The 17,842-nt window shown below is 44.5% G+C and overlaps 1 protein-coding gene across 1 annotated transcript in view; it reads left to right on the forward strand.

Annotated features, from left to right (window-relative positions):
• RHBDL2 (rhomboid like 2) overlaps positions 1 to 15,897 on the forward strand; it is a 40,282-nt gene extending 24,385 nt beyond the window's left edge. Inside the window, exons 3-7 of the mRNA XM_075850522.1 lie at positions 7,309 to 7,421; positions 7,939 to 8,039; positions 8,424 to 8,484; positions 12,222 to 12,283; positions 13,846 to 15,897. Coding sequence (XP_075706637.1) covers positions 7,309 to 7,421; positions 7,939 to 8,039; positions 8,424 to 8,484; positions 12,222 to 12,283; positions 13,846 to 14,025 — 517 coding nt within the window. The 3' untranslated portion in view covers positions 14,026 to 15,897. The remainder of the gene's footprint in view (positions 1 to 7,308; positions 7,422 to 7,938; positions 8,040 to 8,423; positions 8,485 to 12,221; positions 12,284 to 13,845) is intronic.
• Positions 15,898 to 17,842: the final 1,945 nt, after the last annotated feature.

The following is a 17,842-nucleotide window of genomic DNA, read 5'->3' on the forward strand; positions in this document are numbered from 1 at the left end:
TCCTTGTACTTGACACACAATATGTTGCTGCTAGATTGTGTCCTGCTCTCACCCCTTCCGAGTGTTTGCCCAAGCAGAGTCTTAGGGAGGTCTCTCAGATTTCTTCTAGCAGTGCCGCATGCCGCAGGACTGGAAGCGAGGCAGTTGAAGAGTGGGACGCTGGTATAAATGTTATCCAGGTAGAGGTGGTGCTGGGGGCTGAATACTGCTGGCCTTCCCTTCATATATCCTAAATTTGTAGGTATACCCTGATGCACTCTCGCACAGCTTATACATCTTCACACCATACCTTGCCCTCTTACTCGGCAGGTAATGGCGGAATTGAAGCCTCCGTTTAAAATGTACCAAGGACTCATCAATAGAAATACACTTCTCAGGGGTGTATGAGTGGGAAAACCAGGCACTGAAACGGTCTAATAGGGGTCTCCGTTAATAAAAACGGTTCAAATTGAGGTCATCTCGGGGTGGGCGCTGCTCATTATCAGTATAATGTAAGAAGCGAAGTATTGCCACATTTATTTATTTTTTTAGGTTACAGTTCAGTTCTGAAGTTGCTTTGAGGGGCCCATATATTAGAAACCCCTATCAAACACCCCATTTTAGAAACTAGACCCCTCAAAGTATTCACAACAGCATTTAGAAAGTTTATTAACCCTTTAGGTGTTTCACAGGAATTTAGAGCAAAGTAGATGTGAAATTTACTTTTTTTTTTGTCAGAAAATCCTTTTTATTACACTTTTTTCTGTAAAACAGAAGGTTTTACCAGAGAAACGCAACTCAATACTTATTGCCCAGATTCTGCAGTTTTGAGAAATATCCCACATGTGGCCCTCGGGCGGTAATGGACTGAAGCATCGGCCTCCGAAGCAAAGGAGCACCTAGAGGATTTTGAGCCCTCCTTTTTATTAGGCACCATGTCCGGTTTGAAGAGGTCTTGTGGTGCCAAAACAGTGTAAACCCCCCAAAAGTGACCCCATTTTGGAAACTAGACCCCTTGAGGAATTCATTGTAGTTTTCTTGGGGTGCATACGACTTTTTGATCAGTTTTTATTCTATCTTTAGGTGGCGTGGTGACTAAAAAAAACAGCAATTCTACTATTGTTTTTTATTCTATTTTTTTTACAGCGTTCACCGTGCGCTATCAATGACATATTCACTTTATTCTGCGGGGCGATACGATTATGGCGATACCAGATGTTTATAGTTTTTTTTATGTCTTATGGTGTTTGCACAACAAAATACTTTTTGTAATAAATCATTTACTTTTTGTGTTACCAGATTCTAAGAGCCAGAACTTTTTTATTTTTTCATCAAGAAAGCCGTGCGAGGACTTATTTTTTGCGTAACGAACTGTAGTTTCAATCAGTACCATTTTTAGGTACATCCGACTTTTTGATCTCTTTTTATTCCATTTTTTAGGAGGTGAAGTGACCAAAAAAATTGTGATTCTTGTACGGTTTATTATTATTTTCTTTTATGGCGTTCACCGTGCGGGATAAATAATGAAATAATTTTGTAGTTCAGGCCGTTACGGACGCGGCGATACCAATTATGTATTGTTTATTTATTTATTTTAATAATAAAGGACTGATAAGGTAAAAGAGGGGATTTTTTAGTTTTATCACTTTTAAAACTTTTATTTTCTTATTTTTACACAACTTTTTTTTACTTTATTACTTTGTCCCACTAGGGGACTTGAGGGCAGGAGGCCCTGATCGCTATTCTAATACACTGCACTACATGCGTAGTGCAGTGTATTAGAACTGTCAGCTACTCACTGACAGCAAGCATAGCGGGTCCTGACTCTGTCAGGACCCACTAGGCTTCCGTCGATGGCATAGCCGGACGCCATTGTTTGGTGTCCGGTTGCCATCGCCAGCCGCTATCGTCTAGCAGGCCGGCGATGGCAGCTTAACCCCTAAGAAGCCGCGATCGCTATTGAACGCGGATTCTGAGGGGTTAATCTGCGGGGACCACCGCGATCGGTGCCTGCACATTGAGCTGTGATAGCCTGCCTTCGGAAACAGCAGCTATCACAGCTCATGAACGTGTCCCGCGCGAACGGCGCCGTGTTTACTCCATGACATACTATTATGTCATGGAGCGCGAACGATGCACTTACCATGACATAATACTATGTCCTGGAGCGTTAAGGGGTTAATGCAGGCACCAAGTTGATTTGGAGCGTGTAACTGGTCTGGAGGAGGCTGAACTCTTAATGGTTGGTAGGGGTTCAAATACTTATTTCTCTATGCACAATGCAAATAAATATATATAATTTTGACAATGTGATTTTCTTTTTTTTTTTTTTTTTATATATATATAATCTATCTCTCACTGGTAAAATTAACCTAGCCTAAAAATTCTAGACTGTTCATGTCATTGACAGTGGGCAAACTTACAAAATCAGCAAGGGATCAAATACTTATTTCCTTCACTGTATATATAGTAAACAATAGTGAGAGACACTTACATACATTTATAGTAAACTACGTAAAAAAAAAAAAAGTTTTACCATTGTTTGGAGTAGTGTTTGGTGTTTGCTACACTGTAAGGCCCTGTTCACACAGAGTTTTTTGCAGGCAGAAAATTCTGCTAAAAAATTCCGTCTGGAATTTTGAGGCAGATTTTGATCTGCCTGCACGCTGTTTGCCACGTTTCTCATAGCGTTTTTTGCCCGCGGCCAATCAGCGCCACGGGCAAAAACGCAGCGAAAAATGCTTTCTCTGCCTCCCATGTCAATGGGAGGTCAGAGGAGTAAATGGCCGAAGATAGGGCATCTCGCTTCTTTTTCCCACGAGGAGGCGTTTTTTTTTCCTGTGAGCGGTAAAACTGGTTCACGGGAAAAAGCAACATGCCCCATCTTCGGGCGTTTACATCTCTGACGTCCCATTGACATCATTGGGAGGCAGAGAAAGCGTTCTTTGCGGAATTTTTGCCCGCGGTGCTCCATGGCCGCGGACAAAAAATGCGGCAAGTAACGTGCAGGCTTGGTCAAAATATGCCTCAAAATTCAAGACAGAATTTTCTGCCAGCAAAAAAACTCAGTGTGAACAGGGCCTAATACAGGATCTCTTGGAACAGATCCAGCAGCAGGTGAGGAAAATCTGCTGACTGGATTGTGTGTACCAAGATGTCTGACATAGGTGGAGTGGGCAGACTTACATTTATTAGGCTCTGAAAGGGGCGGGGGAGGGAGATGGGTGCCTGTACTTAGATCAGGGATAGATGGAGGCACAAAGGATAATGATTATTAGTGTGCAAGACAGTGTGCAGGGAGGGAGCTGCCTGGAATTAGAGCAGGGAAGGACCTGTGAACATAGAGGGGCGTGGCAGTATGCAAATAGCTGAGATGCTTTGGAGGAAGGGGGTGGGGGATGCAACTGTCTCCTCAGATGCAGCAGGGAATCATGGGTATGGTGTGTTACAAGACCGGAAACAAACAGCAAGGGATGTAAACAGACAGCAAGGGATGTAAAACAAACAGAGCAGCAGTGACGATGGAGATCAAACAGGAACTGGTTAGAAGTTTAATAGGGGGCATTAGGGAAGACAAACCAAGCCTGGCGGACACTTTTTAAAATTTATTTTTTCCTGGACAACCCCTTTAACCTCCTGTTTTAAATGCGCTCCCAGAGGGCCCTCAAAGCAAACGTAAACCTCCACCTTTGCCTTATCATCTAACCGAACCCGATCAACCTCTCCATACTTATCAGTCTGAACCGACACTGCCACGCCCGCCTCCCAAACTGTAACCCCCTGCACCCCAGTGCCTGTCTCCCGTGACCTCTGAGCCGCCCACGCATCAACCGGCGACGGACTCCCCCATAAACCGACATTCTGGCATCGCGACAATAATTCCTGTACCCCCCCAACAAATCATGCAAACTATTGTCCTGCCCTACCCCCCCTGCACATGATTCCTAACCCCTCTTGTGACGCCCCGCCCTGGGAACTAAGGCTAGCATTAGTAAAATACGGACATGTGTACTCACCGGGCTGCGTAGGAGCTGTGGGCCCACCTACCGGGGAAACCGGATCATCCTGTCGTCGTCCTCGATATGCGTCCCATTCTACCGAATGGTCCTCTTCGTGGGTCTCGTTCCCCGTCTCAGCAGTCCCTGGGGGGCCGCTCCTGCCGCAATCCGCCCATGCTGGCAACAACACCGTCCGCGATATCCATGCCCTTTGGTCCTCCATCGCTGAGCCCGTGGGGCACCGCCGACCACCGTTGCCCCGCACGACCACCGACTGTGGTTGCTGAGCGATGTCGTCGTCAGCGATGTCGTCCTGGAGACAGGCAGGCCACCCGCCTGAAGCATCGCCAGGTCGGCCTGTCGCAGATCCTGTCACCATTGTCCTGGGGCCTAAGGGCGTCCCCCGACTTCTGGGGACCAGTCTCCCTGACCCCGCTGGCTCCGGCCGTGAGACAGGATTCCTGCCAGCCTGGGGCTACGCCCAGGATGGGAGGGCAGAAGGCCCCGGCCTCCAGGGTCCCTGGTGGGGCTCCCGACCCTGCACCGGGCCCTAGGAGTTGCGTCCAGGCTTCATCTTGCAGCTGGCCGCCTCACCTGCCTGCACCGCTCCCTCTGTTATGGGCGCCACTGCACCTATCACCAGTGGTTCTCCCTGCTGGTCGGCCAGCAGGGACCTCAGCCAGTCCGTTCCCCTCTCGCCTGCCATCGCCCGGAGCTGTTCCAGCAGAGTGAGGACGTCAGCCATGTTTGCGAGAGGGGGAGGGTGTCCGTTCGTTTTGTTGGGAGAGCTGAGGGACACAACCTGCTGGTGGTTACTTCCGGCTTAGACTGGCGCTCAGTACGAAGCGACGTCTAACCCACCCTCGTGTCCCTCAGCTCCTCCCCTTCCTCTTCCCTTCGTCATGGAGCCTCCCCCTACCTGCGGCTGGGTACGGCCGTTCTTTATCATCATTTAAGGAGATAGATGAAGGCTCGTCCGTATCTGTCAGTGTCTTTTCCCACAGTAGCCAGAATGATGGAAAGTCACAGCTGAGAATCAGTTCATGTATCAATCCAGATACCACCCCCACATCGCAGGTAAAAGTCCCACTAGAGGTTTCCACAGAGACCTGTGCAATGGGGTACTCTTTTGTGTCTCCGTGTACACACTGAACGGCCATTTTTTTCCAGGGTGCACCACCTTATGGGGAACGGTATCTCGGAATAAGGTGACCGCGTGGCCTGTGTCAAGAAGTGCTACAACCTGCTGGCCATTCACCAACACCTCACAAATCCACCGTTGGTCCGGTGCCACTGCAGTGCACACAGAGTGGACAAACAGTGACTGGCGCCCTGCCGCTGCACACTCTATGGGCTCCTCAGCCTCTGGGCACTGAGCTGCAATATGCCCAACCTCATGACATTTCCAGCAGCGAAGCCTAGCAAGGTGCTGGGGTGGGACGACCCTGAGCTGTGGGCCTGTATTGGATGGAAAAACCTGAGGAGCAGCAAACCTTGGACTCCTAGGATTCCCAGCACTTGGGCCACCTGAGTATAGTTCCGTGGTAAGCAAAATTCTGCCTTTTTCCCAGTACGTCTCTCAGTCACTGTATGTCTTTCCAGGGCAGAGATCATTTGCTCAGAGGTCTGGAAGTCAGCTTGCATCACCCAGTATTGTAACTCCCTGGAGAGTGCGCAAAACAGGCGATCAATTATGATCCGACCCACCATCTCCCGCGGAGATAACCTCTCTGGTTATCAATCATATTCATCAGGTCATGCACCTGGGAGGCTTATTCGCATCATACTGCCACTGGTGTACCCTTTGGGAACGAACCATCAAAGAAACACCCAGCCGTGCGAGTATCTCGGCATTAAGCAACGCATAGTCCTTTGCATTTTCTGCAGACTTGTCACAATAAGCTTTTAGCGACTCATCTGCTACTAACGGCACCAGAACTTCAGCCCACTGAGACTCCAGCAAATGTTCCCTTTCTGCAGTACGTTCAAACAGGGAAAGGTAGGCCTCGACATCCTCTCCTTTCACCATCCGTTGCTTTACCCTCTGCATCACTTTCTTGAGTTTGCTCTGGGCAACGGTCTGAGAGGAGGCCTGTTGGACAGTCCCAGTTAGTTGTAATACTGCCAGTTACTGCATCAGCAGATTGTTGGTTTGTTGTTTGGCCTGCATGGCCTCAGCATTAACCTGTCGTTGCTGCACATTGGCCTGTTTTTGCTGCACATTGGCCTGTTTTTGCTGCACAGTGGCATGTTTTTGCTGCACAGTGGCCTGTACCAGCTGCTGGATTAACTCCTCCATGTTGGTGGATGGTCTGGACATCAGGGTAGCAGCTTTCACCCAGGACATATATTCACTGCTGGCTCTTGAAAGTGTTTCTTTCTGTCATTGCTCCTAGCAACCAAGAACTAGCACAGACAGTAAGCCCGCATTCTCCACCATATGTAGCAGTTTGGGGAATGTAGATAGGCAAAGAGACACTCTCAGCGCAGTATTCTTGTTTAAACAGGACTTTAGAAGCTTTATTTCTCTTTCAATCAGGGAAAACCAATAGAAACAACGGTAGCTTGTCTCATCAACATACACAAAGGTTAAAATAGCAAGAAACGTTTCACGTAACAAAGGTCTAGGTATAACTCACACAGTCCAGCCCTTTGCAGGGGTTAGCTCTCACCCCTCTGTTAGGCTGGGTTCACACGACCTATTTTCATTCGTAAACGAGGCGTATTATGCCTCCTTTTACGCCTGAAAATAGGGCTACAATACGTCGGCAAACATCTGCCCATTCATTTGAATGGGTTTGCCGACGTACTGTGCAGACGACCTGTAATTTATGCGTCGTCGTTTGACAGCTGTCAAATGACGACGCGTAAATGGACTGCCTCGGCAAAGAAGTGCAGGGCACTTCTTTGCCACGTAATTTGAGCTGTTCTTCATTGAACTCAATGAAGCACAGCTCAAGATTTACGAGCGTCTCAGACGGCTCGCAAAATGTGAGGAGGAGCATTTACGTGTGAAACGAGGCAGCTGTTAACAGTCTGTCTTTTCACACGTAAATGCCTCTCATCGTGTGAACATACCCTAAATGTCAGATCTGTTCAGCAGCAAAACCAGTCTTCACCTTCTTCTCTCTGACACACACTCCCAGCAGTGTTTGTCTCTGAGTTAATTATCCTTCGAAGACCATATGTTAACCCCTTAATAGGCGTCTAGGGATATATCTCCCTTGGCAGATTAACCCCCTCAACCTGTTACAATGTATAAAGGCATACATGTTTGGCTTCCCTTCAAATTTAATAAACCACATATGTTTTCTTTATGTGTTTTTGACAGAGTACAACATATTATTGGGAACCTATTTCTCCAGCTTTTTCTTGGAATCCCATTGGAGATGGTCCATAAAGGACATCGTGTTGGATTAGTTTACATTGCAGGAGTAATCGGAGGTCAGTGTTATTACAAGTTTTAATCTGTATTCCTAAATATTTATTTTTCATATAAACTGTTTGCAAATGATTAAAATTGGCTCTATAGTAGGCAAGTCTAGCATCTATGCAAAATATCTTACTCTTACATTTTCCAGGACCATAATATTGTTGGGCTATCCTTCGGAAAGGCCATCAATAGTAGATCGGTAGGGGTCCGACTGCTGCCACCCCCATGATTAGCTGACTGAAAGAGCCACTGAATGGGATTAAGCTGCAATACCAGACACATCCACTACCAAATGTATGTCGCTGTACCTGGAAAATAATAAAGGCGGCCCGCAAGCAACACAACCCCTTTAGTCAGCTGATTGGCAGGGGGTCAGTGGTTGGACCCACACAAATCTAATATTGATGGCCTATACTAAAAATAGTATCCTAATGCTTCAATATTCAGAAAAGTGCATCCATTACTCAGTATTCCCATATTATGAATGTGCTATATTAACGTATGAGGATTTCGGTTTTTCTAAACTAGGGTCTCTGGCTAGTTCCATCTTTGATCCCCACCTTGCTCTGGTAGGGGCCTCTGGGGGAGTCTATGCCTTAATTGGAGGTTACTTCATGAATATCATAGTGGTAAGTTGGTGTGATTTATTATGACTGAGTATTGTATAAATATAAATATTACTCATGAACTTTTAGGCTAGGATGATTTTGGCTGCGACACAGGTCGCACGGTCAAAGATCACTGTGTCGCGCAGCTTGCATGACAAGTAATGAAAGTGAATATGTTGCAACACTGCAAAGTTCCGCAGCCACGACACAACAGTTGCAAGAGATCCAGCAGCTACCCAGATGAAATCTGACTGGTTGCTATGGGTAACACCATCACTCTGTAATGCACCAGTTTTCATACATACGGTCTACTTCAGGAGAATGTTTGGCGTTGGTGGCTTGCAACATGAATAATTCCTGTAGCTGCGTGTAGCATGAAGAAACTGTTTTTGTTTCTTTTCGCAGAATTTCAAAGATATGGTGCCATTGTTTGGAATTTTTAGAATACTGGCAATTGTTTTAATAGGTAAGTGCTTATAATATACATTTAAAGGGTTATTCCCACCTGAAGCCTTTATTTTTTATCTCTTAGCTTTAATGAGTATTAAAATCTGAGACTAATCATGCAATCTTATCCAATTTCTTACCCCCAGAAGTGTGTTTTTTCTTCAATTTTCCCCACAGCATGTTCCTCTGTTCAGAAGCAAAAGTGGACGGTACTAGCTTAATGTCAATCAAGCTGTGCTGCCAACTCCATGCGTGCTCACGACACTGCTAGATACTATAGTACTAGCAGCATTGAAAGTAGAGCTCGCTGACCGCTCGTTTCAACCAGGCATACCAAGCATGGTTGAGACCATCCGCACTTGTCCTCCCTGCAACCTTTGTATGTTCAGCCCCAGTTCTATCCCTCTAGTCATCCCCTGCATTACGCCACCCTCCATGCTGATGCCCCAAATTTAATTTCTCTCTATCATTCCCAGTTCATCCCAGTGTAAATGCACCAATTGAACTTACATGCTGCCTGGTTGAAAACTGTACTGGTTCTAAAGTCTGCACCGTTTTCTCTATATTTACATATAGAGAAAAAAGTGGGTTTAGAGCAAGCGCCGTTTCAAAGCCCTGATAAGGACTCGGCAGCTACGTGCGCTATGCTGTTATAATGACATGCTCCAGGGCTACTGCGCATGCCCTGGAGCCGTCCACATATCTGAATAAAGCTGTAGAAAGGTGGCCAGGCCAGGGGCTACCGCGCATGCATCGTCAGGCACGCTACTGTGACCCCGGCCAACTTTTATAGTAGTAGAAGGTGGAAAGAGTGCGCAAGTGCGGCCACCACTGAAGGAATGCAGTGATGGTCGCAACCCTAGGCAACGAGCGAAATACAAAGAGGGGAACTCAGCCAGTTGGAGGAGGATTATTTAAAGAACAGTAAGGGCATGTTCACACGTGGCGGAATTGCTGTTGAATTCCGCTGTGGACAGTTCGCACTGGAAATCTGCAGCAGACAGTCTGTCCATTGGTTTCCACACATTTTAAGTTATCTTCGTGTAGACATTGCGGACCATAGGCTGCGGTGCGGAATTTGGTGTCCGCAGCATACACTGGCTGTTGCGGACTTGATGCGTACTTGTGGCGGAATTTCTCCATTAACTTCAATGGAGTTGCTAAAATCCGCAATGAAATCCGCAGATGTTTTGTGTGTTGTGTTGTGTTGCGGATTGCTTTCACGAACAGGATATTTCATCATTCTGGCTGGACCTATGTGTTTCGAGGTCTATAGCCAGACTGAGATGGAATGTTTTAAAAGAGAACAGGATGTACTCTTCACCTGAATCCGCAACGACTAATCCGCAGCAATTTATTTCACATTTTAGGCAACGCAGATTATGTGCGACATTGATGCGGACAGTGTCTGCAGAAATCCGCCATGTCTGAACATGCCCTAAAAATTAGAAAAGGCAAGGTATTTGCTTAAGTCGCTAACTTTTGCTTTACTATCATTTGAAATCTGATTTGTTTTTTAACCTTTTTATTGAACATTTTTCCAAACAATTAAGTTTGTGGGGGAAACAGAAGGAAAGAAGGGGAGGGGGAACAATGTAATACCATCAATAGTCCAGAGGATCACCAAAAGTTGACCTAACTGGTCGAGCATAATAAATAGATGAGAGGGGGTGGGGGCGGGGAAAGGGGAGAAGGAGAGTAAAAAAAAAAGAGAAAGAAATGAACACAAAATAACTCTAATTTTTATCTCGCTGTGCTTATAAGGGCTTATTCAGACGAACGTATAATACGTCCGTGCTACGCGCGTGATTTTCACGCGCGTCGCACGGACCTATCTTAGTCAATGGGGCCGTTCAGACTGTCACTGATTTTCACTCAGCGTATGTCCGCTGCGTAAAACTCACGACATGTCCTATATTTGGCCGTGTTTCGCGCATCACGCACCCATTGAAGTCAATGGGTGCGTGAGAACCGCGCACGGCACACGCGCGTGATGCGCGCTACAGTAGTCAAAACTATGAATGAAAACAGAAAAGCACCACGTGCTTTTCTGTTTACAAACATAAAAGCAGAGTGTCATAATGATGGCGGCTGCGCGAAAATCACGCAGCCACGCATCATATGGTGATGACACACGGAGCTTTTATGGACCTTTTGCGTGCGCAAAACGCACACGCTCGTGTGAATCCGGCCTAAAGGAAACAATGCAGATGCAACACTCACATGCATATTAAATTGTAAGCAATTCCCCACCCCATTGAATTTAAAAAAAGAGAAACATAAATCGGGGATGAAATATGATTATGCCGATGGGAATACCCCTTTAAATCCTGACTGGTCTGATATATAATTTCTCAATATTTGCTATTTCTGCTCTCCTCACACCTTACAGTATATTGCAATAACAGCTATTACTTATTTCTATGAGTGACAACGACCCTGTTTTTCCTGAAAGTGACTAATAGTCATTCTGTTACTAACATCACTAGGGCACTTCCTTTCAAACTTGTAGAGGACTTGTGCTCATACAAATCAGATGATCTTAAAGAGGCTCTGTCACCAGATTTTGCAACCCCTATCTGCTATTGCAGCAAATCGCCGCTGCAATGTAGATAAGAGTAACGTTTTTATTTTTAAAAAACGAGCATTTTTGGCCAAGTTATGACCATTTTTATATTTATGTAAATGAGGCTTGCAAAAGTCCAAGTGGGTGTGTTTACAGTAAAAGTCCAAGTGGGCGTGTATTATGTGCGTACATCGGGGCGTTTTTACTACTTTTACTAGCTGGGCGTTCTGACGAGAAGTATCATCCACCTCTGTTCGTTAACACCCAGCTTCTGGCAGTGCAGACACAGCCGTGTTCTCGAGAGATCACGCTGTGTCGTCACTCACAGGTCCTGCATCGTGTCGGACGAGCGAGGACACATCGGCACCAGAGGCTACAGTTGATTCTGCAGCAGCATCGGCGTTTGCAGGTAAGTCGATGTAGCTACTTACCTGCAAACGCTGATGCTGCTGCAGAATCAACTGTAGCCTCTGGTGCCGATGTGGCCGACACGATGCAGGACCTGGGGCAGGAAGTGAGTGACGTCACAGCGTGATCTCTCGAGAACACGCTGTGTCTGCACTGCCAGAAGCTGGGCGTTCTGAAGAGAAGTGGATGATACTTCTCGTCAGAACGCCCAGTTATTAAAAGAAGTAAACACGCCCAGATGTACATACACAATACACGCCCAGATGTACACACACAATACACGCCCAGTTGGACTTTTGCAAGCCTCATTTGCATAAATACAAAAATGGTCATAACTTGGCCAAAAATGCTCGTTTTTTAAAAATAAAAACGTTACTGTAATCTACATTGCAGCGCCGATCTGCTGCAATAGCAGATAGGGGTTTCAAAATCTGGTGACAGAGCCTCTTTAACAAGCAGAGCTGCAGTGTAAAGCATAGGAGAGACCAGTAGCCAGATTGGAGAGTGAGGAGATGGATTTCAGACTACTTCAGATTCACTGGAGCTGGAGTCACTGAACATAGCTGTGGTCTAATGAAGCAAAGGTAGAATGTAGCCAACACCGATGAAAATAACTAGTTACTTCCATACAACTGTATATCCGCTGTAAATTGTCCTGCATATGCAACACCTGAAAAGTAAATGGTTGGTCTTTAGAATAATTCAAATCATTGAGATTATACCGATTTTTGTTTGTTACTTGCCTTTAAAATGTTAAATGTTACATCCTCTATGTTGTGCAGTTGGGACTGATGTTGGATTTGCCCTCTTCAGAAGATATATTTCTAAAGTTGCTGGTCCACAGGTAAGGTTTTCTTAAAGCTTCATGCCCACTTCAGTCTTTTCCTTCCTTCCTTTTTCTGACGGCTAGCACCCTGACCCATTTATTTCAATGGGGCCATGCACACTTCAGTTTTTTTGACGGTCCCGTTGCTCCGTTCCGACAAAAGTAGAGCATATCCTGCTTTGGTCCGAGATTCCGTGACCGTGAGGAGCCGTGTGATGGAGCCGTTGCCTAGCAACGGCCGGGCGGGCAGAAATACATTAGAGATATTACACTAATCGGCAGCCACTTCTCTCTATCCAGCAGTGATAGAGAGAAGAGGTTGCTGATAAAAATAAAATAAAAAGCAGTTCATACGTACCCCGGTCGTTGTCTTGGTGACGAGTCCCTCTTCTTCCTCCAGTCCGACCTTCCTGTATGACGCGGCAGTCCATGTGGCTGCTGCAGCCTGTGATTGGCTGCAGAGGCAGTCACATGGGATGAAGCGTCATCCCAGGAGGCCGGCATTCTGACGTCTTCCAGTCCGGCCTTCTGTTATGACTTTTATCCAATGTGACCGCCAGTACAGCCTGTGATTGGCTGCAGCGGTGACATGGGATGAAACGTCATCCCAGGGGGCCGTATAGGAGGAAAAAGCAGGGAGGTCTGGGTAAGTTTGAATTTATTTTTTAATTTTTTATTTCATTAGAATTTTATTTTGCGAGCACCTAGCATGGTCATTCTTCAGCGCTAGTCATTGTCCAGGGTGCTGAAAGAGTTACCGCCAATCAGTGAAGCCCATTAACCTTTCAGCACCCTGTACAGTGACTAGCGCTGATCAACCATGCTCTTTCAGCACCCTGGACAGTACCATGCTCGGCGCTTGGAAATGGAAACACGGAGTGCACACGGAAATCACACGGATAAAACGGGCACACGGATCCGTCAAAAACGGCCGATAAAACGGTGAAGGAAGTGTGCATAAGGCCTTATTCAGTAAAGCCAAGTCTACACAAGGAGTAATGCATCATTCACACCCACCATTTTTGGGCATAGAGATATATGTTTTTTGTTTTTTTCAAGAATAAACATATACTTGACTGTATTCAAAACACATACGCAGCTGTATGGCCTACATTTACATATGTCTGACACTGACTTTCACTATAAAAAAAAGTATACTTTTCTACTGTACTGAATAGCACACCAGGCTATATCCAGATGTTAACAAGCCAATCGTATGATAAAAGAACACTCTTTGGCATATATTTGACCCATAAAAACTTCTAGATACGTCACATGATACGTTTGGATAGTTTTTTGATATTTTATTGATTCAGCAAATAAACATGAAAAGGGCCTTTTTAAAGGGGCACTTTTTTTGCATTTTTATAATTATGATTTTCCATTTACACAGAACTATAAAAGTGATGTTATTATATGCATGATGTTAGAACTAGCATGGTATTAAATTTTTTTTTTACCAGAAAAGCTTTAAATTATAAAAAATAAAAAAAACATTGTAAAAAAAGTTGTAGGCTGCAGTCCATTAAACAATGGCTTTGTAGGCATTAACTATTTATTTTGCTGGCTTCCACCTCCAGGTCTCATTCGTGGCTCACTTTGCAGGATGGCTTGCAGGCATGTCTATAGGCTACACAGTTTTCAGCTGCTTTGACAAAAACCTGATAAAGGACCCGAGGTTCTGGATCTGCATAGCTGCATACGTCGCTTTTCTGGTTTTTGCTGTATTTTTCAATATATTCTTGTCTCCGGTGTCCTAACACTTAACACATACCAGAAAAAGACCACAATATGTTATATCGTCCACATCTCAAATTCTGGACCAGAAGTGTAACTGGAAGCTACTCGACCCCCCACCTACCATGTGCTATTTATAATACTGGAGTATTCTTACGTTGCAGAGGGGCCTTTGGACACGGGTGTGATGTGACTGCTACCTCTTCACCCCCTATAGCTATGCCCCTGTTTTGGACCATGGATATCTCAAGATTATTGCTCTAATGACATCTTTTTGAAATGCTCAGAATTTGGAAACAACAAGATAATTAATTTCAGCAATAAAAGAGATCTGCCCAATGTGTCAATGTGCCTTGCGTCAACTTGACCTGAATACAACTGCCTTATTTTTAAAAACTTTTGACCAGTTAAATCAAAACGAATACCATGTTTACTTGTCAAGATATCGGAAAGACTGTTAGCTGTGGTTGAAGATCCATGAAGTTCCTAAATATTAGTAAATATTCGTTAATTTTGCTTGAATTTCCCCTGTTAGCGCCCATTTCATGCTATGTGGAGGCTGACTAAAGGGCTTGTCAATAGAATCAATGACAGGAAGTTCAGTGGAATGTATAAGTTCACAATCACCACTTCATCCTCCAGAAACATTTCTATACATAAGAATAATTAACAGTAAGGCTGTGTTCACACTGAGTTTTTTGCAGGAGGAAAATTCCTCCTGCAAAAACTGCTCCAGTAGGTTTTTGCACAGTGGTTTGACAAAAACTCGTCAAAACACTCGTCGAGGTTTTTTTTTTCTCGACTGATTGAAATGGGGTTTTGGAGGCGGAAACCGCCTCAAGATGGGTCATGATGCTTCTTTTTACCGCAACGCGTTTTTTTTACTCGAAGTAAAAAAACTCGTCCAACTCCCATTGAAATCAATGGGAGGCATTTTCAGGCCGTTTTTGAGGAGTTTTTTGGCGCGGTTTCCGCGGCAAAAAACTTGGCAAAAAAACTCAGTGTGAACAGGGCCTGCAGTTAGGGTATGTTCACACGGCAACTGTGTGAAGAAGAAATATTCAAGGCTATTTTCAAAAGGAAACAGCCTCTGAAAACCAGGCGTTTTTGAGGCAGCCAGATGTTTTTGAAGTGTTTCTTCAAAACGTTTTTGTTTTTTTCCCATAGCAAACGGTCAAAATCTGCCTAAAAAATGCCTCAAGAAGTGACATACTCTTCCTTTTTATGTCTCGTTTTTTTGAAACAGCTGCCTTGTTTGTACTACCAATTTTAACAATTGAAAGCAATAGTAAGCTGTTTACAGGCACTTTTGAGGTGTATTTCAGCGCATAATGTGACTATTTTGCGCTCTGAGATATGCCTGAAAAAACTCTGTGTGAACATATACTAATAGTTCTAGTTATAAGATTTTGGTTACTGTTCCTATTAAAGAGGTTGTGTGATATTAGAAAAACATTGATACTTTCTTCCAGAAACTGCGCCACTCTTGTCCATAGGATGCGTCCGGTGTGTATAGTATCGAGTGAGATTCAATACCAAACACATCTAATAAGCATGAGTTGAGCGGTTTCTGGAAAAAAAAGGGGCCATCTTTTTCTAATCTCACAGCCTTTAAAATATGTCATATTCGAGGACTAGACTAATTTTAAATGTTACCCGAGGGTGTTACAATTTATGAATTATATGTAATTAAATAATAGAAATGTGTACATTAAAGGGATTTTCCCATAATCATTATTTATCACCTATCCACAGGTAAGCTCATTCTCGTGATCGGTGGGGGTCCCAGCAGTCGGACCCCCACCGATCAGATATTTATCACCTAACCTCTGAGTATAATAGGCTCTAAGTAGTGCTGAAAGTAATGTTGAACTGCATCACTGTACTGCATGCATAGTGTTGGATTTTTTTGTGGTAAAAATGACCAAAGTATTAAAAAAATTATACCTTCATTGGGTTACTTTAAAACAATTGTGATTATATGTCCTGTTCAGCAAACATTACTATAATTTTTGTAATTTTTATTTTCTGACGCAAAAGTATCCGACATCTTACAGATCTTACTGGTTATTACCATTCAAATTCTTTTTTTTGCTGTACAGCATGTGAAAACTGTGATTGTGGTTTCACATACAGTTATCCTTGGCTGCAAATCCTCTACTGTAGTCTTTTGGGGAAAAAAACATCACATAAATGCCATAGTCGGTGCAAGGTGCAATTAAAAAAAAAAAAAAGTAGGATGCTATAAAACCTGCGGGGGTCTGTGCCTGGGGGCATTATACTGTGTGTTTGGAGCACTATGAGGGCATTAAACTTTGTGTGTGTGTGTGTGTGTGTGTGAGACGCTATAGGGGCATTATACTGTCTCAGGGGTACTATAGGGGCATTTTACTGTGGGGAAGGTAATGGGGGCATCATACTGTGTGGCGAGGCACTCTGAGGCCATGATACTATGTGGAAGCACAAAGGGAACTGGGTGTTTAAAATCACAGAATTAGGTGCGGATTGGGCAGGGTTAGAGGAGTGGCTTAACGCTAAAAGTATTTGCCGCACTACTCGTCCCTCTTTACAATACTTGAAAGTTGCGAGGTATGGTACAAGTTACACCTCTGATTAGGTCTGTACGGGTTTTCAGATGTAGGATTTACATAAGAATAGTCTCTTTCACTATGAGATATAGATATTGAAAGTGGAGATAAATTGAAACACAATAGGATAGAAAATTGCACACAATTTCAAATGTACAATGACAATTCTATTCACATCAAACCGGAAAAACACTTAAGATTTGACCGTTAAAGAGCATATATCCTGTTATTCCTCATGCTAACTCGTTGCTTGTTGTTTTTTCACCCTGCCTTATTAGGCCTCCCTCTCTTTTGTACATGGTTTCTGTACAGCGTTTTAAAACTATATGGCATTTTTTATTAAGTGTAATTTTGTTTGCCTTTTTGAAGTCCTATAGAGAAGTTTATGGGAAAAATGGCAGAAAAAAAACAGCATACCCAGATCATGCTGCTTTTGGAAAAAAACTCCACTAACCCCATAGATGCCAAAAAGCAAAACACTACCTCATAGACAGCAAAAACCAAAACGCTATTCATGTAGTCTTTTCAATATTTCACTATAGAATTTAAAGTAACATCTGGCTGCATCGCTCTTTAACGTAAAAAAACAACAGCAGTGGAAAACGCCAACAAAAACTCCACAAAAAACACAGCAATACACTGCTTTCACTATAGATGTATCCACTTCTCAGCTAAGAGCAGGACTAGATATGTATGGTTTGTAGCAGTGGCGTAACTACCACCATAGCAGCCATAGTGGCTGCTACGGGGCCCGCAGCATGAGGGGGCCCTGCCACCTGGCCTGACACGTAACATGTGCTGGTCCGCGTGGTACGGGCCCCCTTATTCCTAGCACTGGGCGTCTGTCCGGGGCCCCGGGCGACTGAGACGTTTAATTATATCTGTGTCCTTAGGATGCAGATACAATTGGACACTATTGCAGAGCAGGGAGCTAGCTTTTACTAGGCTACAGACCACTTTAGGCCTGCAGCCTATAAAGCGCTGGGACAGAATGCCTGCGCAGGCAGGTACAATGTCGTCACTGGATCACGCCGGCCTACAAAAGGGTCCCCTCTCAGGCTGCTGAGGAGGCTGTGGAGTAGCTATGTTCATCATGGGAACAGGGCTATGTGAGTATAAGGTTTTTTATTTGCTTGGGGTGGCACTATCTAAAAGGGGGGCTCCTGGGGCTGTGTGGCACTATGTACATGGGGGGGGGGGAATGTGACACTATCTACATGGGGGTATAAGGCACAATCTACAAGGGGGCGTA

This window comes from Rhinoderma darwinii, chromosome 2 (genome assembly GCF_050947455.1).
Source record: "Rhinoderma darwinii isolate aRhiDar2 chromosome 2, aRhiDar2.hap1, whole genome shotgun sequence".
Taxonomy (NCBI): Eukaryota; Metazoa; Chordata; class Amphibia; order Anura; family Rhinodermatidae; genus Rhinoderma; species Rhinoderma darwinii.